General features: G+C 42.7%; 1 protein-coding gene across 1 annotated transcript in view; it reads right to left on the reverse strand.

The window, feature by feature from the left end:
- The window catches only part of LOC135199518 (NPC intracellular cholesterol transporter 1-like), a 155,944-nt gene that overhangs the window by 64,722 nt on the left and 66,631 nt on the right, over positions 1-24,591 (reverse strand). Inside the window, 7 exon segments of the mRNA XM_064227637.1 lie at positions 14,208-14,379; positions 15,102-15,265; positions 15,717-15,968; positions 16,422-16,549; positions 17,133-17,313; positions 17,513-17,664; positions 20,602-20,756. Of these exon segments, the coding sequence (XP_064083707.1) occupies positions 14,208-14,379; positions 15,102-15,265; positions 15,717-15,968; positions 16,422-16,549; positions 17,133-17,313; positions 17,513-17,664; positions 20,602-20,756 (1,204 nt within the window).

Genomic DNA, 24,591 nt, shown 5'->3' on the forward strand with positions numbered 1-24,591 from the left:
ACACGATCCCTTCCGACGGGTAAAATGCGCCTTTCACGGTTCACACGTCGTTGAGACATATCTACGAATGTCCTGTAGCAATACAAATGCTCAAAGTCTCGCACAAGTCCAGAAAAACACGCTTTTCACGAAAGATCGCTCTCGGATGGTGCGCTACTGATGCTGGCTGGAGCGAGAAGAAGAGATATCGCGCATGCGCACCTGGGTCACGCTTCAAAACAAAACAAGGCCTTGATCCGTGAACTCCCAGCATCCCCCAAGGCGCGTGATTCAAAAGTTTTAGGCTGGTAGGCCTATAAGTATTTTTCCGCGAATTTTAAAAAAAACTTTCGTATGTCGACGTAAAATACGTCCAGTCGGCACCCGACAGACAATTTATCTCGACGTAAAATACGTCCAGTCGGCGTTTAAGGGTTAAGGAGGAGAGTTTCTGCTGCATATCTTGCAGTAACGAAATTTGCGGAGCTTCTTGCTGCTGGGGACAGACTGGGGAACCGCAACATCATTTATCTCTCTCTCTTCGCCATGTACGGTTTGAGGCAAACGTCCCGGAGACGAGTGCCAATCCGAAGGAGGAGCTGGAGCATGCAACGAAGGCATCCAAATCGTCCAACATTTCTTTGTCTCCTACCGAAGACGACGGCCGCCTGTGTGACAACTTGTGTCCGAGTTTGGTAGGAGAGCAAACATCGGAGCTGGAAGGGAAGCGCTCCGGGCTGCTCCAATGACTACATCCTGGGGCTTGCGGTGTCGTCTCCTGACGCTGCTATACCGTATATCGTCTTCTGAGGGGTCTAGATTTCGAAGCAAGATGCCAGCCCCGTCTGGGAACTGCGTCGTCCGACGACGAAGAAAACACTTTTACCTCGCCTTTCCAATGGCGAGGGTGAGCGTCCTGGGAATCGTCAACAGGTACCCTCGAGGGGACGACCGCTCGGAAGCTAAAACCTCTCGCCTCCCTTCATCTGTCGACTTTCCTTCTCACGGAGGTTGGTGAGCTTGGAAGAGGTCTAGGACTAGGAGCACGACAGATCCGAGCGGCCGCACCCTCCACTGCATTTGCACTAATTTTTGCATCACTTGTCACTTTCAGATCTCTTAAATTAGACCATAATTTCTCCCTGTCTTCTGCAAGGGATTATACACATTGACCAAGGGCTTGAATGGCCGCCATCATGTCCTTTAATGTTGGACCATTACCTGTATCAGTAAGGGGATCTGGGACTACCACTACGGAAGGTGGATCAATAGGTTCATTAGCGAGGGAAATAGAACTGTCAATTCCCTGGCTATCTTTAGACGAGCGAGACATGCTACTCTTCGCTCTCCTGACCCTATCCTTCTCCAGTTTCCACACATAGGGGTAATACTCTATCCACTCAGTCTCAGGAAAATTCACACATTCTTCTTTTTTGGCTGGGAGGCCTCGGAAGTCGAAGGGGAAGAGGCGGCAGAAGAAGACGACGACACCTTCCTCTTCTTCCTGGGCTTCCTCTTCGCCAGTTCCTCAGGACAACTGACAGGTCCTCCATCCAGGACGGAGTTGAGGCAGTTGCGGTAGCAACACAGCCCAACTGCACCTGTCTGGAGGAACCTGCAGGAGCAGCAGTGGAGAGAACGCTTCCTCGAGAGGTTACAAAACTCTTGTCTGGCAGGCAAAGCAACTGCCGCCACTGAGACTGGTCGGTCGCACAAATGCGACCGTCGTCTGGGTGGGGCTGAGCGTGCACCTGACAGGAGACGGTCGATACCGTCCTCAGACTCTTCAAAGTCCTCATTGAGGCTGAAACTTCTCTGAAAAGAAGAAGAATAATTAAAAGAGGACTAAGTGGGCCGCCTCCACCAGTCTCTACGTGCACAGACCAGTGGGAACATCACGTCAACCCTGGGTACTGGACGATCGCTGCAAGAGCAAACGCCGGTCTGGCGAGAGTCACCTGAGCAACTCTTACCATCCTTCCACTCCGTGCCAGGGTCCTGACACGGTGAGCGTACTCAGCAGTCTGGACCTTGGCTACACGGTCACCCGTAGGTGACCATACACTCGGTAACGCTCGCAAGCGGGCGGCCGAGATGGTTCCCGGCCCGGAGGTGGAACCTCCAGAACTGGGAGAGGAGGTGCCAGCGGTGGTCGGTACCTCCATGGTCCACGTCAGCTTCCTCCCTGAGGAAGGAGACGGGCCCTGTTCCCAGAGGAACAGGACCACCAGCGGAAGACCCACCTGTCTCACCGGAGCGAAACAGACCCTTAGAAGTCCCGTAACGAGACTTCTTAGGGGGGGGAGACCACCTTCTCTTCTATGGCAAAGCCTTAAAAGTCGAAGGGGTGGAGGCATGAAGATATGATGATCTCGAAGAGGAGGATGACGACACTTGACGAGCTCTCTTCCTCTTCGATTCCTCCAAATTCTGCCAGACTTCTACCATCAGGAGTAGATAAACCTCACAGGGCAGCACGACAGCTTCGTCCAGTGACATATCTCCAGGGTAGTAGTGATAAATGAAAATGATTAACAGCAGGGGATCAGTACACACACTCGAGGATCGGTATGCAACATGCTACGAGTCATAGGTACAATTCCAAGGTTAGGATAACCAATACGAAGAGCATCCAACCAATACTGCTCTAAACATAATCACCACTAGTCTGTGAAATGAGGAAAAATTAAAGCAATGAGGATACTCCTCACACATCCAAGGGCATCGCCCTCCGAAGTGACAGGAGATCCCCCAACATCAACACCGCACCCCCATTCTTCTACCTTCTTCCGATAGTAAGTGAAAGGATGAAGGAGAAGAGAAATTATCATAAAAACAAAACAAGGACAAACCTTAAAGTTCCCCTCAGTAATTCTGAAGTGTAAGCGTAATTTTCTGATGAATACATGTCTTGTTACAGGATCAATATCACTCACTTTAAATACATGTCTCATCCTCACGTTAAATACATATCTCGTCCTCATGCAGTGTTAAAAGGCAAAAGAATGTAAATAATATGTTGGCATACCTTTGCTGCCAACTCTTATTACAAGTAGAGGGGCAGTTATATGTAATGGCTATCACAAAAAGTGGGTTTGTATATTAATTGAAAAACAAGGACAAACCTTGTTTAGTATTATTATCAAACACCGTATATAAATATTTATTTAAAAAACAAAAATAAACCAAAAGGATCCCACCGGGAAAAAAGAATAACGACCAGTCAGCCAGAGCTCACAAACACAAATCTTCATCGGAAGACGGCCAAAAGCAAAAAAGTGGAGTGTGCATCCAGGCAGGCTAGCCTACCCGGATGCTAGCCTACCCGCCTGCCACACGGTAATTACTGCCTAACCACCTTGTTCAAGATTCAACGGCCGTAATTCCAGCTACGCCGTAAGTAATCCCTATGTAAAGGACCGAGAGTTTGTATATCGTATAGGAACAAAGTAACTTTACATTGCTAGCTGGTAAATGGAAAAAATACAAGCTCAATACAACCTGAAATAACACCAAGAATATTCCAAGAATACAGGAGACCATTTGTTAACTCTGTCAAGAATGTCTGTGTATGACGTTGTGCTCTGCGCTCGTAATTTGTTTGTGAGGTTTGTTTATGTTTATGTTGTGAGCGGGAAGGGGAAGCGAATCGAAATGATGTAGACACTTGTCAGGTGGGATCTCAAGAGGTAAATAAAATCAGTTTTTTATGTCTGCCTTTGATTTATCCTGCCACACTGGTCTACACAATCAACAAATAGTAGCAGAGCATGGCTGTGGCAGGAAAGAGGAGATTAACGAGTACAGGCAGTCCCCGGGTTACGACGGGTTCGGCTTACGACATTCCGAGGTTAAGGCACTTTTCAATTATATTCATCAGAAATTATTTCCAGGGTTACGATGCCTACAACACTCATCTGGCACAAGAAATATGACACCAAAAATGCAAAATAATAAATATTTGAAGGGTTTTTTATGCAAAATGCAATAAAAATGCAGTTTTCATAGTTCTGAATGCACCCAAAGCATTAAAAGTAAGGTTTTCTTAGGATTTTTTGTGATGTTCCGGCTTACGACGATTTTCGGATTACAACGCGTCTCAAGAACGGAACCCCCGTCGTAACCCAGGGACTGCCTCTACTAGTTTAGAAGATGTCGCAAACATGGGTAGTGTCAGCGAATGTGGCGGTAGGCTGGTGTTGCCAGTTTTTGGTACTGATATGGGCTATGACCACTGGAAAATAAAAAGAGCTGAATGCATGGCAGCTTGTCACAAGCATCAAGAAAAAGAAACAAGCAGTGGTTGTTGCCCTGTCATTCCCAGAAAGAAGTGAGGTAAGGAGCAAGATTTTTGAGGAAATGGATATTGGTAAGTTGACAGTCAAAGATGGAATGAAAGTTTCGCTAAAACACTTGAACAAGGGGTACACGAAGGATGAGATGTCAAGTATGAGGCATGGACAAAGTTTGACAGCTACAAACAGGAGAAGGAACATAACAATGGAGATGTACATTTTGGAATTTGTGAAGAGAAGTACAGTTCTGGAGAGGTACAAAGTAAGTATACCAAAAGGTATTTTAGCATTTAGGTTACTAGACCGTGCAGGGCTAGAGGTTAAAGATAAACAAATAGTGCTGACAGCACTGCCCTTTAATGAAACAGATAAAATGTTTGATTCCATGCAGAAAGCCCTTAGGAAATTTTTTGGTAGTCAGGAAGTGTTATCACTGGGTGCAGTCAAACGAGTGAGAGTGAGACCCCTCCTGTGGTGATAGAATCTGAACCAGTATTTAGCACAGAGGAGGTAAACATCATTAAAAGTGGAAGAGGACAGGGAAGGTTTAGATGTAGAGGAAGAGGAAGCATAGCAAACAGAAGTGAAACAAATAGCAAGAGAAACTCAATTGACATATATGGTCAGGTTAGGAAATGTTATTTGTGTGGATCAGAGTACCACCTGCCTCCAGCATGTCCAAAAATGTGTATGTAAGTAGTGCAAAGGAGGAAGAGTTACATTCTGTTATTGAAAATCCAAAAATGATGTCAGTGTTGATGACAGAACCTATTAATTGTGCTATCATTAACACAGCATGCAGTTCTACAGTGTGTGGTAGTGATTGGTTGAAAGCATACACACAGTCTTTGTCAGATGAAGAAAAATTGGGAATAGAAGAGGAAAAAAGTGAAGCATTTAGATTTGGTGATGGTAATGTTTATAAGTCAATGATGAAAGTAAAATTTCCAGTAAACATTGTAGGTGACAGAGGAAGTGTAATAGCCGATGCGGTGAACTACTCTATACCCTTTTTATTCACTAAAAAATCAATGAAGAGAGCACAAATGAAATTGGACTAGGAAAATGATATTGCAGAAATTCATGGAAGAAAATAACAATTTTTGAAAGTAAATTGTATTTTTCCTAACTATACAAACCTGAGGTCCTTTACATGAGGAATTGCTTTCGGCGTAGCTGGAATTACGGCCGTTAAATTCTTGAACAAGGAGGTTAGGCAATAACTACCGTGTGGCAGGAGAGTAGGCCCGCCTGCTTGGACGTAAACACTCACTTTGCCTTTCGGTCCTGGTTCAGATTGAGGGGTGGCATGAGGTGGGCATAAATATAAATGTAAAGGACCTCAGGTTGTCTAGTTAAGAAAAATACAATTTACTTTCAAAAATTGTGATTTGTTCCTACACAATATGCAAACCCTCAGTCCTTTACATGCGGAAGACTCACTGATTGGTGGGAGGAATATGAGTGAGCCTCTAGAACTGACTTGAGTTCTGTACACTTGGGCTATTCCTCCTGGTCGTAAGAGTGAGAGGAGTCCCCTGCCTCTGACAACTTGATCAGAGTATAGGAGCTGCATGATAAAGAGTCAGACTTCTGGGCCTTTTTGAAGTGAGTGAGGAATCGTAACTCATCCGAAAATGGGCTAAGAAGAATATTTAGTCGGAAGCATTAATGCAAACTTCTGGGAAGGTTTGTATTATTGTCAGTCTCCTTCCTCCCCTTACTAGAGGAAGGAGCAGGATTGCTTCTATGATTCTGATCAGAAACATAGAAAGGAAGCTCTATGTGCAAGCTCACTGCATCAATCTCCCAACCAGCTAGTGTAATTTTGAGTTCTATCCTCTACCCGAAGGAAGAAGAGTGGAAGGACGAGGTGGGGAAGGTGGAGAGGCCAGTCACTCTCGCATCCTTCTTACCTTTAGAACTACACACCAAAGGCGAGATGCAACTTGTCCTCTTGAAGGAGTTGGTTAAGCAAACACAACCCGCAAGCATCCACCACCGGTCCAAGGAAAGGAGGTTCCAAGGACCTGTGGGCAGGACCGAAGGAAGAAAGATATAAATATGGTCGCAATGAGACCTCATCTACCTTCCTGTCCGACGTATTCTTCGGAGTGATGAAACGTACCCATCCAATGGAATATCCAACTGCAGAGAAGTCTCTCACGGTCTCGCAAGAATCAGAGAAAGACATGTCATCGGACACTTCTGCAATGGCAATCTGCAGCGGATTAACACCAACACTCCATGATGGGTGTCGATACTTTATGGGTACAGCAACATGCCAATAGGACAAAGTAATGACTAATCTGGATCAACCAATACAAAGTCCAAAGCATAGCTCATGACAGACTCCGACCCTTCAACAGATGCTGACTAACTGCGCTCAGTGAGCTGTCATGCATCCAAGATGTAGTCACAACATGACACCCGCCTTTTGAATGGTTATGCTGAGACACCATACAAATCGCCTATCTTGTTCGCCACCGATGTTGGGAGACAAGATGATGTATCTCTCAAGGCATGTGCACATCAGACAATAGTCAATTGCCTTCTAGAGACCGAGGTCCCTGTTATGGCAAGACAGAAGTTTCTCATCAGTAGTTAAATCTCAACTAAGGAAAAACAATACTATATTACTAGTGAATGACTAAGGTGAATGCGGACCTACATCTTCACAGTTGAATTGAGAGAAGTCAACTCTCAAGATTCTGATCATAGAAAAAGTCCCGTCGATGACACCAACCAGTGAAGATGGCTTTAATCCCTGTTGTTTTACAGAGGACTGAAAAAGCTAAACCGCTATTTCATTGCTGTTCGGTGAGAAAGTCGGAATTTGCAATGAAAGCGGAGCGTCTTTTAGTAATGATAACACAGGGATTGTACTGCCTGAAGAACCGCTTCTCGTGGGTTGGATCAGGGAGGACATTTCTTTTTACTTTGGAAGCAGAGCTGACAGGGTGGGAAACAGGCGAAGTCTTCGGTTATTCATTTACAATTCGGGTGAACAAAGAAAAATTGCACACCTTACGAATTACGAAATGTATATTAGAAGACAAACTCAAATTGTCTTAAGAATATCCTTCTGTCATCGCAGTGGCAGGTGTGATGAAGCGGAAGACTAGGCTACAGCCCTCTGTTACCGTGAGGTAAACAGAAAGATGATAATGAGTCTAGTGAAATATATCTGTCTGAAAATTTGCGCAACGGCAAAATGCAATGCAAGAAAGATGGGCATACACGTATGCGAGAATACCAGCCAACCAGAGACCTAAGACTGATTGCCGGGCAGATTCAAATCGGTAGTCAAACAATATAGGAAGAGGAGAAACAATATAGGCAGTCCCCGGGTTACGACGGTCTCGGCTTATGACGTACCAGCGTAGCCATAAGAAGAGAGGGAAGGGGGGGAGGAAGACTGGACGCTCTCGTTCAACCTCTCAGTGCTATCCCTCCTGAAAGGTAAGATCTCTCAGGTTCAAATTCCGAGGAGAAGGCTCCAACAAATTCCTCTTATTTCCTTGTTCATTCTGGTATTGCCAGGAAGTAAAGGGAAAAAAAGAGAGGAGGATTGACTATTATTGCCCGCTCTTCTCTGTATCTCGGGGGTGACCACATACTGAGGTGACAGACTGTCAGGTCCATCCAGGACGAGCCCCTCCCGAGACTTCCTTCAGCAGGAAGAACCTCGCCAGCTCCCTCACGATCTCCTTTAACCACTTGAGTGTACGACCTGTTCGGTCCTAAGACCGAACCGGGCACATACACTCTCGTGGCTGGACCGAGAGAAGCCCACTTCTCACAATAACCCCTGGTCGCCTCGCTCCACCCGGTGTATCCCGCCGAGGAGGTTGAAGGGACAGGTGAGGCAGATCTGACTCTCCCGCTCTGTCAAACGGCAGAACCGGTGGACGGATAGGGCTGCAGGTGATCACCAACCCGCGGTGATGACCAGTCTGCAGGTCTGGACCAGCGATCTCCCTGCGGAGAAGCGCTGGACTGAGGACAGTAGCATCGGTTTCTTGCGTCAGGGGAGCTGCTACCAGCCGTGCAAACCGTCTGATCACGCTGGTGTGATCATCGGTCGGGTGACTGGTAGCATCCACCAACGCGGTGAGACCGAGGACTGTCCTCACAATGCATCACGGTCCCAAAGCAGCCAAATCTGTTCCCAGGGACCTGGGGGACCTCCTCCCAGTCTCGCCTCATGTACGGTTAGATGGGGCCGTCACGTCAACCCTGGGTACCAGACGATCACCGGTCTGGCGAGAGTCCCTGGCTGCACGGTCACCAGCAGGTGACAGTACACTCGGTGACGCTCGCTGGTGAGAGACCGAGACGGTTCTAGGTCCAGTGGAAGGCCACCTGTCTCACAGGACAATGTCTCACCGGGACAATGAGACAGACCCTAAGAAGTCACTGCAAGACTTCTTAGAGGGGGCGAGACCACCTTGTTCTTCCTCAGCTGGGGAGCCTTGGAAGGACTCGCTCCTTCCTTCCACCCCGTGCCCAAGTCCTGACAGTGAGCGGACTCAGCGCCACCGACTCTGGATGCATGCGAATCTGAAGATTTACATACTCTCGGGGACTCATGAACTAGTCTTAGGGGCAGAACCTCTAGGACTAGCAGCAGAAGTGTGAACCGAAGTTTGCGCTTCTACGGCTCCCAACACGCTAGGCCCTGGGGACAACGGGACATTTCCTGTTCCTGAAGGAACAGGACAGCCAGCGGAAGACCCAACCACTTCCTCAGTTTGAGGAGGCAGACCCTTAGAAGTCCTGTGACAAGACTTCTTAGGGGGGAGACTACCTTCTCCTTCTACGGCAGGGAGCCTTAGGAGTCGAAGGGGTGGAGACTGATGAAAATGATGATGATCTTGAAGAGGAGGATGACGACACTTGATGAACTCTCTTCCTCTTCGATTTCTCCACATTCTGCAAGACTTCTACCATCAGGATTAGTTAATCATCCCAGGGCAGCAGAAAAGGCTTCGTCCAGTGACGTAACTCCAGGACAGTAGTGGTAAATGGATATGATTTCCAGCAGGGGATCAGTATACACACTCGAGGATCAATATCACAGCATGCTACAAGTCACAGGTACAATTCCAAGGTTAGGATAACCAACACAAAGAGCTATCCAACCATATATACAGCTATAATCACAATTACCACTGTTAGTCTGTAAAATAAAGAAAATATGATTTAAAGTAATAAGGATACTCCTCTCGTATCCAAGGGCACCACCCTCCGAAATGAGAGAAGATCCCCCGAACACCAACACCACACGCTCACTCTTCTACCTTCTTCCAATAGCTAGCGAAAGGATGAAGAAGAGGAATTACCCACCAGAAAAAACAAAAAATAAAACAAAGGACAAGCCTTTGAAGTTCCCCTCGGTAATTCCCAAAGCATAAGCGTAAATTTTGGATGAATACGTCTCGTACTCACGTTAAATACATGTCACATCCTCGCGTTAAAGGGCGGAAATATGTAATAATAAAGATGTTGGCATACCTTTGCCGCCAACCCTTAACACAAAGTGGAAAGAAAGTGAGTTTACATATTAATTATTAAATTCCATCACTTATTAATATCAAACACAGTACAGTAATCCCTCGCTACTTCGCGCCTCAAGTTTTGCGCCCTCAGTGCATCGCGGATTTTTAAAAAATATTCATAAAAAATTCAAAGTTGAGAAAAAATGGCGTGGGCGCTAGCAGAAGGTAGAGAGAGTACATTAGAACATCAGGTATCAACACGGAGATGGCGCGTAACTCAAAATACACCTCTCTGATTCGCTGGCCATCTCGGCTCCTGAATCTCGTAAGCTGATTGGCCGAGCCGCCGTGACGCATTACCCAGCATCTCTCCCTGCCAAGCGCCCAGCGAAGGAAGACTGCATTCATTGTTCTCTCGCACTCTTGTCACTACTCTTGCCGCATGAAAGTTTTAGCTGTTCTTTTGTGCTTTTTTGTGTGCAAAATAGTGCTTGTGACACCCTTGAAAATGGCTCCTAAACGTCCTACACCCTCTACATCCTCTGGTAAACCCAAGAAGAGAAAAATTATGACGGTGAACGAGAAAGTGAAATTATTGGACATGCTTAAGGCAGGCAGTAGCTATGCGTCTGTTGCCCGCATGAACGGACTGAATGAATCAACGGTTCGCTACATAAAAAAGACGAATTAAAAATCCGTAAAACTGCCTCAATAACGTTCTCCAAGGACACTAAGCGTGTTGTGACTCCTCGTAATAAGAGGATTGTGCAACTGGAGAATGCGTTATCAGTGTGGATAACAGACTGTATACTACGCATTTAAAAAATAGGGGGGACCCTACTTCGCGGTTTTTCACTTATCGCGGTCGGTTCTGGTCCCCATTAACAGCGATAGGTGAGGGATTACTGTATATATGTATAGATTTATTCAAAAAAAATTTAAAAATTAATGATCCCACCGGGAAAATGATTAACGGCCAGGCTGCAAGAGCTCACAAAAACATGTCTTCATCAGAAGACAGCCAAAAGAAAAGTGAAGTGTTTATACATCTGGGCAGACCTACCCTCCTGCCACACGGTAGTTACTGCCTAACCACCTTGTTCAAGAATTTAATGGCCGTAATTCCAGCTATGCCAAAAGTAATTCCTTATGTAAAGGACTGAGGGTTTGTATGTCGTGTAGGAATAAGTTGAAATTAAGGTGCACTTCCTCAGGTCACTATTGCCTTCCACTGAGGGATGAGAAAGAAGCCTGGAAGAAAACAGAAGAAATAATGATGGCCTTGGGAGGTAATGAAAAGGAAAAGAAGACAAAGAAGATAGGAAAATTGCCCCACCAATTCAGGCATCCCTCATCTCAATGACTGATTCAGTTGTTGAAGGATGCTGGTGTTAAGGATGAAATGTGCTAAATGTATGCTGAAGAAGTATCAGATAGCTGTGAGATATACATGAAATATAAAAAAACACCATCAAGGCCATTTGTTAGTATGAATATGTCAAAGGAGTTCAATGAAGTAGTGATATTAGACCTAAAGGAATACAAAAAAAGGGGATATATATTTCCTGCATTTGGTAGATATGGTAACGAGGTTCTCAAAGTCTTGTGTGACGAGAAGTAAAGAACCCAAGGAGATAACAGAGAAAATTATGGAAACATGGTTGGGAACTGGTTTGGGCTCCCCTGTGAAATTCTTCTGTGATAATGGTGGAAAGTTTGCTAATATCACGCTCCTAGAAACGTGAGAAAATGGACATTTGAGTGATGCATACAGCAGCATACTCTCCCTTCAGTAATGGCCTGTGTGAGCATAATCATGCAGTTATGGACGAAATGGTAATAAAAATTAAGGCAGAGCAACCAGAACTGTCTTTAGAAGTGGCTTTGGCATGGGCAGCCAATGCTGAAAATTGTCCTCAAGTAGTAGGGGATTTTAGCGGAATCCTAACCTACCATGTACCATGAGTGATGAACCTCCTGCACTGGAGGGAACAACATCTAGTGAAATGGTTGCCAAACATCTTAATGCTTGCCATTCTGCAAGAAAAGCCGTTATTACCGCTGACTGAAACTTCTGAGAAAATATGACGGGCACTAAGACACAAAGTAAGGACCACTGGTTAAGTATATATTAGTTTTACCAGACTACTGAGCTGATTAACTGCTCTCCTAAGTCTGGCCCGAAGGATTAGATATTTCCACGTGGCTAGGAACCAATTGGTCACCTAGCAATGGGACCTACAGCTTATTGTGGGATCCAAACCACACTTATTCGAGAAATGAATTTCTATCACAAGAAATAAATTCCTCTGATTCACGGTTGGCCGAGCTGAAAATCGACTTTCGGACCACAGGATTGCTAGCCGAGTGCAAAAACCACTCGTCCAACGAGGAACTTGGACCACTGGTAAAGTCCTTAAGAATAGAGATCAAGTCTATTTTAAGAGGGAAGAGCAAAAGGAATGGAAAGGGCTAGCAACAGTCATTGGTAGATGGCAAAACAGTGATTATGAAATATGGAACCAAAATGTAGAAAAAATGGGTGCCAGTTTTAGAAGATGAAGTACAGGAACCCAGTGAAATCGTAATGGCTTGTGAAAACACAGAAAGTCAGGAACTTGATAAAGCAAAACAAGAACTAAAAACCTGGAAGAATTTTAGTGTTTATAAGGAAATTCCTAATTTGGGCCAGAAGGCATTGTCATTATGATGGGTAGTGACAGAAAAGGAAAACAGTGATGGGAAAGAGAAAATTAAAGCATGGCTAGTTGCCAGAGGTTTTGAGGAAAAAGAAGAAATCCAGTCAGATTCTCCCATTGTTAGCAATGAAGTGTTGAGGTCCTTTGTTGGTATACTGCCTTCCAAAAGATGGGCAGCGAATTCAATTGACATTAAGGCTGCATTCCTACAGAGTGAACAGCTTTAGCGTGATGTGTATCTTACTCCACCCGTTGAAGCTGGCAGTGATGATAATGTACTATGGAAATATAAAAAATGTGTATATGGTCTTAATGATGCTGCTAGAAAATGGGATCTCACAGTGAAGACTTTCCTGTTGGAGATGGGATGTAATCAGGTGAAAACTGACTCTGCAGCATTCTATTAGTATTATGGAGATCTGTGTGGTATGTTTTTGATGCATGTAGATGATTTCTTGTGGGGAGGAATACAGACATTTGAGTGTAGTCATTGCGCAAATCAAAAATCATTTTCAGGTTAGGGAACAAAGTAATGCTATATTCAGATACACTGGCCTGGATATTGTACAGAATACCCATGGAGTCACACTTCATCAAAATGAGTATTGTAAACCTCTTGAATCTATAACCAAGTGCTGAGAGAGGATTACGTAGTGCAATGAAGAAAAGGAGAACTTTAGGAGTCTAGTAGGCCAACTAGGGTGGTTATGCACAAATTCAAGACCTGACTTGTCATATGATGTATCAGAACTTAGCTGAAGAAATAAATAACCCTAAAGTAAAAGATCTGATTGAGGCAAGCAAATGTCTACGAAAAGCCTGTACTTTTGAGAGCTGTACTTCCCAGGACTGGGAGACAGTTTTAAGTTTAAGTCGGTTGTGTACAGTGATGCCTCTTATGCCAATCTCCCCAATGGATCTAGTAGTCCTGGGGGCTTTGTGATTATCTTAGTGGGTGAAAATGGGAATAGTTGTCCTTTAATACTGTCAAAGACAATAAAAAGAATTGTAAAAAGCAATCTTGCAGCAGAAACACTAGCAGCCACTGAGGCAGTAGGTATGGCTTACTATCTTGGAAAGATGTCGTCCCAAATATTGTATGATGGAAAGAGAAATCTGCCAGTGGAACTCTAGGATAACCATTCACTTCATGAGAATGTTACTTAGTTATAAATGTTTCAGAAAAGAGATTGAGAATTGACGTAGCTATTCTCGAGGAACTGGTTCAGAATGGAGAGTTCAAGATATTTTGGGTAGATTCAAAAGCACAGGTGACTGATGTGTTAACCAAAATGGGGCTAAATTCTTTGAGAAAAGCTAGTGTGTTTGAAAGTCAACCCCTGAAATCTTAAATAGACTACATAAGTATATAATTTCATTTTTTGTCCTAAGCCATATAATGCTTGTTGCTTTGGACATGGATTTCTTTCGTTTTCTTTCAAAAGAGAGGGAATATGTTAACTCTGTTGAGAATGTTTGTGTACGTCGTTGCGCTTTGCGTTCGTCATTTGTTTGTGAGGTTTATGTTTATGCTGTGAGCTGAAGGGGAAGCAAATCAAAATTATGTAAGCACTTGTCAAGTTGGATCTCAGAGGTAAATAAAGTCAGTTTTGTATGTCTGCCTTTGATTTATTATACCACACTGGTCTACATGATCAACACCATTCAAGTACAGGACTTCCTTCGTTACCTTCTAGAAAACATATTTCCAAAATCCTCTGATGTTAGCTTACCTCTAATGGTTGAATATCACAGGCTGTGCAGTTCGACTCTGCATCAGATGCCGGACAAAACGAATTATCGGCATCGTTGATACGACAACAAGGAACATCGCCGTCTATATTGTATAAGGACCAATCCATGTAATCGTCTAGCCAAGACGACGCGGGCTGAGCTATGTAAGTCCTGAGGAAGAACAATGTGGATAATGCATTGGGCTAACAAAAGCCGAACTATCTAAGTTCGTATGAAGTGTACAAAACACTAAACAAATTAAATATTTTTGCCTACATGGCACGTATGGAAAAAATGTAGAGATAATGCATTAAAACGAAATCTACCACAAGGAAAAAGTTCACATAGGAATGGAATGAAATATAAAATTTAGGCTAAAGGCCAAGCACTGGGACTTATGATAAGGTAATATCATGCTGAAAGGGGAACTGAGTGAAAAGGTTTGAAAGATTGTAACAGGAGGAAACCTCAAAGCAGTTGCACTATGAAAAAAAATGGTTAGAAGAGGGTGGAAAGTAAGACAGGAGGAATGAGAATATGAACGAAGGTATGTAAAACGAAAGAGACACTGGAGAGAACCTAAAGTAAGGCCTACTGATGGCACTAACCGCCCCCAGGGACAAAAAGCTCACATATATACAGGCAGTCCCTTGTTATTGGCGGGGATTCCATTTTCTCGGCAGGGTGCCGATAAGTGGAAACCGCCATCAACTAAAACTCAGCGATTCACGGAGCTCATGGTGCCAAGTTTCGGGCCTCTGTTCGGTATGCCATGGTGCCATAACTCTATTAACGGCAACCGAAACCTGGCCCGTTACGGCTCCATGAATCGCCGATTTTATGGTGTTCGATAAGCACCATAAACAAATGCACAGCATATGAGGCCCTCTTACCTGTTGGCAAGTAAGGAGGCCATGTAAATCTGAGTTGATAAACTGTCAGTATCACAATTCACAGTCCCACAGATCTCGTTTTGTTGGGTCAAGTTTGTGAAGTTGATGCCTCCCTTGAGGACGAAGTAGACTGGTGGTCCTACGCTTAAATAAGTATGGAGGTACTGAAAATTTTCAATAAAAATCATTACTAAAATAATATGGGAACCTACCTCTCTGATACTCACAGGTACCATGCCAAAATAAATAAGGAATTTAGTCAATAAAAACATTTAGACAACAAACAGAATTGCACATTAAGATTGTGTTCAGAGCTCTCCCCTTTGCCGCCCATAAGTTCAAATTTTGTTTTGCATCCTATATTCTGTACATAGTGTCCTATGTTTTAGGATAATAAAAAAAAACTTACAGTACTGCATTGATTTTATATCATACTGTACTTGAATAGTAACCAACTTATAAACAATTCAATGTAACTCGTTTTTAAATTGGGTGATGTCAGTACTTGCAAAAGGAAGAGCAAAGGGACTTTATGTACATACTGAATTTCTAAAGTTAAAAAAAAATTGATAATATACATTTCACCCCTTACTGTTAAGCTGAAACAATACTCACATCAAAATACTTCTGCATGTATGAATCTTCAGGCATTGAGAGCTCTTGGTCCAGGCCTACGTCTATTTTGGGCAGAACGGCGATGCTGGAGAAAAGCCAACCGGTAAAGACCAGAATGACGAGTGGACGGCCAATTCGGGACAAGAGGCACGGGGCATACACCTGTTTAATGAACCTCTGCAGAGTCCCCTCGCGGCTGGAGCCTTCTTTGTTAGCCCCCACAACACAGCAACAGATGTCAAACCGATTTTCCTGCAGAGAGAGAATGCCAACATTACAAGTCTTGCAATAAAATCTCTTGCTTTCAGTATATAGTAAAAAAAGAAAAAAAAAATGTTAGGAGTGGGTGGAAATTAAGATGGAAGAGCGAACATGAATGGAGGTACAACTGTGAAATTATAAACAATTTTAACTAACCTATTGTTCTCCATCACCTACACACTTGACCAAACCATTTCAAAGCACAATGTGATCCATTTTTTCATTCATGCTGTCCTGACAATTACTTCATCCCTCCACATTAACACAATTGTTCAGTTCCTCCTTACTTCTTACTACACGTATACCAAGCAAATAATTCAACTCATCACCTACATCCAACACACTTCACTGCCATAAAAGAGTTGGCTCACTGAATGTTAACATAATTCAAGTTTTTTCTGACCAAACTAAAAGAAAAAAAATCTGTTGTAAAAATAAACATACTTCTTGTCTCTTCGCATCCAACGCGATGAGGGAAACGAAGCAGGATATCTGCAGCAGAAAGTCAATTAGCAGTGCCAAGCCCGCGTAAAGGGCAAATGCATGGACAGCAGGCATGTCAGACAATGCACCTGGAAGGTAAACAAAGAAACTGGTTATTTTTCTCCTTCTGGACAATGGATTGCAATAAAATTGGTGGAAGGACAAGCACAGAAGTCAGCCACAACTTTTGACAATGAATCTTTTAGCTTTTTAATAAAAACAGAAGTCGGTTCAACTGCTTGCAATGCAGGCAGCTTATCTCTCTCATACTAAGTGACTAGAAATGCAAGGATATTCAGAATGGAGACACTACTGTACACACATAAGTAATAGAGGACTCGTTTGTCCTATATATCCAACTTAGCTGTTTCTGATAACCAGAGTTTTACACAGTCAACTGATGAGTAGAAAAGTATGAAATGTTTAGATAAACTAGTACTGGATAAGATATCATTTTGAAATTTAAGGACTCAATAAACCAGATTAGCTCTAATTGCAAAGCGAAAGTATGATTATATCTGAAAAAATCTCATTCATGATATATTTCCTTGCATTCTTATTAATGAATACCTCTTGATCCTTGAAACTGAAAGAGCACTAACAATAAATTACCTTACTTGAACGACATTTACTTGACAAAAACAAAACAGATGAAAAGGGGGAATGTTTCACCTAAGAAGAAGCAAGCAGCCTCAGAGAATGAGGCCAAGAGAATGGAGGGTGCAACCTGACCCACGACACGTCCTATGTGCTCTGAACGTATTTCAGCAGGCCTCCGGGATTCTCTCTGATAGGTCTGCACCAGGATGAACATGTTGTCAACTCCTACGGCCAGAACGAGGAACGGAATCACCTAGAAGACAAAATCAATTCTTAGAGAGGGTTAAAAGCAAGATGGAAGATACTATGAATGGAGGTATAGAAAAAGGAATGAAAGAGGCCAGAGGGATGTTTCAAAGAAAGGGGAATTGGAATTATGTTTGACGAGACAAATAATGACAAAATTATTGAACCTATTACCAATCCTGTCATAGGAGACAGCTTGTACATACCTCAATGATGACCAAAGTAGCCTTCACCCCAGCATAGCCATATACACCCACAGAAGATGTAACAGATATCAACACTATGATCACTCCTCCAAAACCCAGGGTTATTTTGGAATCCACAAGCAGGCGACTGCATCTTGTGTAATCTCCCAGAGCTGCAAATAAAAGTAGTAAGGAAAATCTTTAATGAAAAGTCTCTGTTCTACTATCAAAGTTTATTTTTATCTTTCGTTCTCTAAATCTTCAGATAGAAACCCTTTTGGATAGAGTAAACAGACTATGAACTAAAGGGCACTAAAGGGAAATCAGACTGCAGAAAGAGATAACTTACAGGGAATGGCAATAAATGGATAAATTTGAGGGATTACAAAATACATATGACTGACACACCTGAATTCAGGGGGTGTCAACCAAAAGAAGGAATATATTTGCTCCTCACTTTCACAAGGTCAGAATATTTCCCATTCCAGGTGTGGCCGTAATTAAACTTAGCAAACCGAGCACTAATAACCCATCGAACAGTTTTCATAATGTTGTTCTTTTCCCTTTCATAAAAAACAATTATACATAGATTCCTAAAACTTTCTGAAGCCTATACTAACAAAGAATGACTCATTTTAATATGATTTTCAGATAGAGCATTGGACTTCTGTTATACTTAGTTAAGCATAACAGAAGTCCATAAAATCGGATGCTGACGTCACGTCAACTTAAACCACCCAATATTCAAAAGGTCGAGCAAAGAATGCATAGCATTACTACCCTGATACTAATCTCCTTTGCATTTTCATATTTTTAACTCTCTATTAATTTAGCGATTTACTTTTCTTGTTTAAGGGGGCCGGCCGGAACCTCTATATATGGAGGTATAGGGCGAAAAATGCAAAGTCATGAAAAAATTCATGGAGCTTCATATGGCAATTGAGAATACGTATACGAAATATTTCGTCAAAATTCCTCTTACTTTCGTAGTTACAGGGTAATTAGTTAACGTAACTCAATAAGCCTAAAACATTGATCCGTACAAGAAAATGCAATATTTCTTCTATTATCGTAAATTTTGATAATTATTGTCAAAGAAATTGGGAGAAATGGCATCTGTAGACATTCCCCGAGTCGAGAAGGAGACTTCAGGCTCAAGCTACCAAGTCCAATCCTGGTTTAGTGCGATCACAGACGTCAAGTAGTCTACACGTTCCATTTCATGTCTGACATTCGCCTGCTTTCACGTATGTTTATGTATGTTTCGGCAAGAATTTCATTAAGCCAATGAGGAAAAGACAAGGGAAACATCTCGCTAACATACAGACGAAGAAAAATCGCTCTAGTATTATTACAGAATATCATAATATATGCGCAGTTAGTGAAGAGAGAGGGGAGGGTTGCTTAGTAATGCCCCCGTCTTGCTTGACAGCACACGTCACACTGTGCCTAAGGCTACGATCTTTGAGCAAAGAGATCTTCATTTATGATAAATAATAAAGTTTTGGTTTTTTAATACCCAAAATGGAATATGAAATTCATAATAATCATGATTTATTAAATTGTCTTTGTAAAAAAAGTGTACGCCTTCGAGTTTCACCTCTTGACATTCTCTTGCAATTACGTTTGTTTATCTTTGTTTCGGGCAAGAATTTCATCATGCCAAAGAGGAAAATACAAGGAAAACATCTCGCTAACACACAGAAGAAGAAAATTCGCTGTAATAAGCAGTTTTAGTGAAGGGGAGAGAGAGAATTGCGTAGGAAGGAGTGCCCCATCTTGCCTCAAGCAGTGCCCCAGGCTGCGATATATGAGCAAAGGGATCATCATTTATGATTAAATTATGATAAATAAAATAGTTTTGGTTTATTAATACACAAAAAACAAATATACATTCATAATAATCATTATTTATTAATATTGTCTTTATAGAAATACGAAGGAAAACTTTGAACGCCCGTATCTCAAAACTATACTTATTGACCTTCAAAATCTATCTTCTCACTTAGTTTTAAAGCTATAACATTGGAATTTGGTATATAACTCAGAAAGACATTATAGAACAATCAAATAGAGCCCTTTTTTCCAATTTTTTTTTCGTATTTTTTTTATAAATTTTTTTCTCCTGATTTATAGGGTTTATTTTTTGACCATATTGAAAAATTCATATCTAGCAAAAAAATGACTTTTAGAAAAAAACCTCTCCATTCGATTAGAGGTCTACATCAGGTCTATATATGGTAGTAATCCCAGGTCTTAATATTAAATATCAAGGGAGGAGATAGAATTTGAAAAATGGCTATTTTTGGGATAAATCGCCCTGGCGTCACAAAACCGAAGGTCAGAGGCGAAAATCATATGCGGTTTGGAGATGTCCCAAGTCCCCTTATTAAGTGGTATGAATATCAAAGTCCTGTCCTTAAAAAAGGGCATTAGCCGGCCGGCCCCCTTAATATGAGAGATCTTTTCCTCTGCAATTCCCTTTACCTCCTCTTGCTTCTTCTTAATGAACACCATCATACTCTTTGGAAGCTTTACTTTCAAGCCAATGGCCCCTTTTATGGGGCCTCTTCCATATGAATACAGGCAGTCCCAGGGTTACGACAGGTTCTGCTTACAACGTTCCGAGGTTACACCACTTTTCAATATTATATTCATCGGAAATTATTTCCAAGGTTACAACGCATGTTCCAGGGTTATGGCACCTACAATGCTGATCTGGCAGAAGAAATGACATCAAAAATGCAAAATAATCAATTTTTGAAGTTTTTTTTTTTATGAAAATGCAATAAGAATGCAGTTTACATAGTTTTTAATGCACCGAAAGCATTAAACGTAAGGTTTTCTTAAGATTTTTTTACACTGTTCCAGCTTATGACGGTTTTCGGCTTACGACGCATCTCAAGAACGGAACCCCCGTCGTAACCCGGGGACTGCCTGTACTAGGGTCCATCTTCCTAATAATAATATAATAATAATACAATAATAATAATAATAATAATAATAGAACACTTTCGAGGTATTTCATCTTTAAATCAAGCCCACAAATGTCACATCAACATCGAAAAAAATACAAAAAAAGATCTTCACGAGCAATAAATATCTCTTACCTAGTGAAATATACACAAACATGATCGTGTAGGAGATCAAGATAGTCAGCACATCTCCCTCGCTCATTCTCTGGACTTCATCCTGAATCGACCTTTCGCTGCTATACGCTATGTCCATCATGGGATGCGAGAAGTTCTTCATGAAGGCGATGAGTCTGTGGATAAGCGTCTAATAAACATTTTTTCAATTTTTGCAGAAAGGAGATGGCACATTACAGCTATATATGGTCCTTATTTTGGTGAAGTGTCCAATAAGCATTTAATTTTTTTAGTTTTTTGCATCAACAATAATTTTATAATCACTTTCTTATTCCTGCAAAGTATCAATAAAGCTGTGCCTCTCTCACCATGTGGGATGTAAGTTGGAAAGCCGCACTCGATACTTTGCCGAAACAGTATTTCAATGCTGATGCAGATATAACTAAAAAAAGTTTTAAATGAATAGTTGACACTTACTGCAATTGGAACTTTGGAAGTTCAAGCAAACATGCAATGTTACTTACCCTAATACAATTCAACATGATATTGTTATGATACAATAAAGTTTGAGGTTGTTTACAGTTTCACGGGCCAATTTCCAGGGCCGCACAACAACCAAATCCGTCCGCACAGGTAAGTAGTCCCTTCGCGCCCTAAGTCAGGTTAGGTTGGTTCGTTTGGTTAGGTTTCAACCATTGTTACCATATGGGGGTTCTTCTCCTGGCCAGGTCAGGGCACGCGCCCTAAGTCAGGTTAGGTTGGTTCGTTTAGTTAGATCACAACCATTATTACCACACTGGTTGTGTGTTCCTCCGCCGATTTTCTTATCTGACCTCACCGCCATCTAGCGGTAGGTTTGGACATGAAAATTGGCCGAAGATAAGGTTGGCCCGCGAAACTGTAGCCGCTCCAAAGTTTGTTCATACTTACCTGGCAGATATATATATAGCTGTATTTTCTGAAGTCCGACAGAATTTTAAAAACTTCCGACACACGCAGTGGTCGGTCAGGTGGTTAGTACCCATTCCCGCCGCTGGGAGGCGGGTATCAGGAACCATTCCCATTTTCTATTCATAATTTTTATTTCCACTGTCCCCTGAGGGGAGGTGGGTGGGTACTTGATTATATATATCTGCCAGGTAAGTATGAACAAACTTTATTGTATCATAACAATATCATTTTGTTCATGAAACTTACCTGTCAGATATATATATAGCTGAATCCCACCTTTGGAGGTGGGAAGGGACAGAATAGAAGGATTTTGGGAAACAAATGCATGCAGATGATTTACATCTTGGTTCCACCTGTTAGCATAGCTGACTTCGTGATTACTGTCACCCAAGTCTGCTTCTGCTTTACTAGAGTTGCCAGCGAGGTAGAGACCTATAAAGCTGGTGCACTCCAGATGATCTGTCAACGGGGGCGTGACCACAATGTGACTAGACCATATTGACCATACCATGAGGGCTAAGAAGTAAAATAAATATATATATATAAATATATATATCACCACCTGACCAACCTAGCCAAAGTTAAGGTGTGTTAACTAAGGCTTAAGAGTTAAGAAGTCGCCGTTGTCGGCGACTCAACAACTAAATTAAGAGCTCTTCCTAACCATTTTCTACAGGATAGGATGAGTGGTACTTCTTGCCCCCATGATTGTGTCTGCAGACACGTATGGCCCTAGCGAGCAGCAGATCTCATATGCCATCTTCACATCTCGCAGGGAGTGTGAAGTGAACACAGAGTTGCTTCGCTAAAACATGGTACTCAGGATGTTGCTGAGTGCCATGCTTCCGAGGCTGCGCCCTCACCTCGTGAGCATTCAGATAAAAAGATTTCAATTCTTTGTGCAAACACAATGAAGGAGCATTTTTGAAAGAACTCCTTAACACTAAAGCCAGGGTGTTCTTCGATATGGGCAAGTCTGGTCTTTTTCGGAACACTGCAGATTGCCCGAATGACTTCGACTTTGAGTTTTATGTAGATAAAACTTGAGAGACCCGACAGGGCACAGGACTCTCTCTGGCTCCTGCCCACTAACTTGTGCCATCCTTGCTTCCAAGCTCCTGGCCCAAGGACAAGACGGGTTTCCATTCTTAGGCCACAACGGAAGGCTTAGAGAGCACACCGCCTTGTGTTCTCTAAAGCCAAAACTTGTGACGATGGCTTAAAATTTCACTAACCCTCTTTGTCGTATCTAGGGTGGTTAGAAGAAGGCCTTCCTGATCACATGCAAGAAGTTAACAGGTAGGAGAGGTTCGAATGCTTTGACATCAAGAACTTCAGACTACGTCTAAGTTCCATATTGAAAGCTTCGATCTGGACATGCACAGTCAGTACGTCTGTACTAAAGTCAGGTGACCGACCAGTTGACCAGTCAGACGAATCAAGGACAGCAAGGCTGTACCCTGAAGACCATAAGGCACTATTCTTCGCTGAAGGATGAGTGTCTGGACTGCCTGGGCGATTCAATCTAAGCAAACCTTGGGGGTGTATCAACGCAACCCAACGTCGTCAGCGAATCAACTCCTGACTCGAGCTTCTGGTGCCAGGAGAAAGGAGCGAGGAGCAAAAAGGCGATTCAGTCCCGAAGGAAGAATGCCTGACAGTCCAACCTGGTCTCAAGTTACACGATCATCGGGGGTGTATAAACGCAACCGACTTCGTCAACAAGAAACTCAGGGCTACTATATGTCGCCTGATCTCGCACGAGTGTCTGACTCCGAGAAAACAGGTGAGACAAAAAGTAGATGGTGAGCGAGTTTCGAGATTCCACAGAACTCAAAAATCGTGAAGGGCTTTGTTGTTTGACAGACGCAAATCTCTGAGCCCAAAGGCCGTCAACAACATATTTGCGTATTCTTTAATAGTTGTGACTGCCAGCTTATCCCATTCTTCAGACGGAAATGGAAGACTGTAATCTTATTCCTGTCAACATCTCGATAGTCTGAACGTAGTCAAACTCAGAGCGGAGAGGTTATAGGTACCTTTCGAGTTAGAGTAGACCGACTCTCTCGGAAAGGTCCTTGGAAAGTGAACTAGGAAGTATGTGACCTCTGTGAATCCAGGATCCTGAAGGCCAACATGGGGCGATCAGCGTCATTGTCGCTCCCTGTGACGTCATAAATCCTCTTATTACATTTCCTAAGCGATTGAAAAAGGGGAAAAGAGACTAAACATCCATCCCCGTTCAATATCATAGGATGGCGTTTAAAGGTACCGATCCCGGATCGAGAATAAGGGAGCAGAGAAGAAGAAGCCTCTTCGTCCTCAACATATCGAAGAGAAGAATGAAAGGGCGTCCCTAAAGTCTACACAACTCTCAACTTACTTCTAAAGAAAGATTCCACTCGGAAGTGAATAGTTGCTGCCGTCGATCGAGACGATTCGTACGGACTTTTGCAATCCTGTAACGAACCTGTAGAGGATCGTTACATTCTACGCCTGTTGTTATAATAGGCTCTTTCTCGTAAACTCGAACAAGGACCGAGAGAAGATACTTCTTAAGATATGAGAGAGCTGTGGAATATCAGAGTTGATCTGGACCACTGGTTCCCAAAAACTCGTTTCGAGGACTGGAGGGACTACCAAATCGCTTTACTTCTTTCAGATTAAGATCCAGGACATCTGAAACCCTATCCAGATGTCCGGCACCTTCTTTCTATCACCTCAGGTGATAGACGCACTGAGAGATGTTCAGAATCATTCCTAGATCTTGAATAATATTTCAGTTTCCCAGTAGGAAAAAACTGTGGAGGTCTGAATTGCAGTCTATTCGGGGAAACAAACTTCTTCAGGAAGGAAATGGTCCCCAGCAAGCTCATCCATTCCCTCCCCGAGTATGCTTACTTCCCTAATAAGGCTGCGCTTTGCCTAAGCAGGAGAGCATATAAAAGTGCAATGTTGCGGTAGACTCGTAGTTCCATACCGTGCGGTAACGAGCACCGAAAGGATTAAGAGATAACTCTGTTGAACATAGTAAGGCAAAACGAATGCAACGTTTATTCA

Source organism: Macrobrachium nipponense, chromosome 25, assembly GCF_015104395.2.
Source record: "Macrobrachium nipponense isolate FS-2020 chromosome 25, ASM1510439v2, whole genome shotgun sequence".
In the NCBI taxonomy this organism is placed as follows: Eukaryota; Metazoa; Arthropoda; class Malacostraca; order Decapoda; family Palaemonidae; genus Macrobrachium; species Macrobrachium nipponense.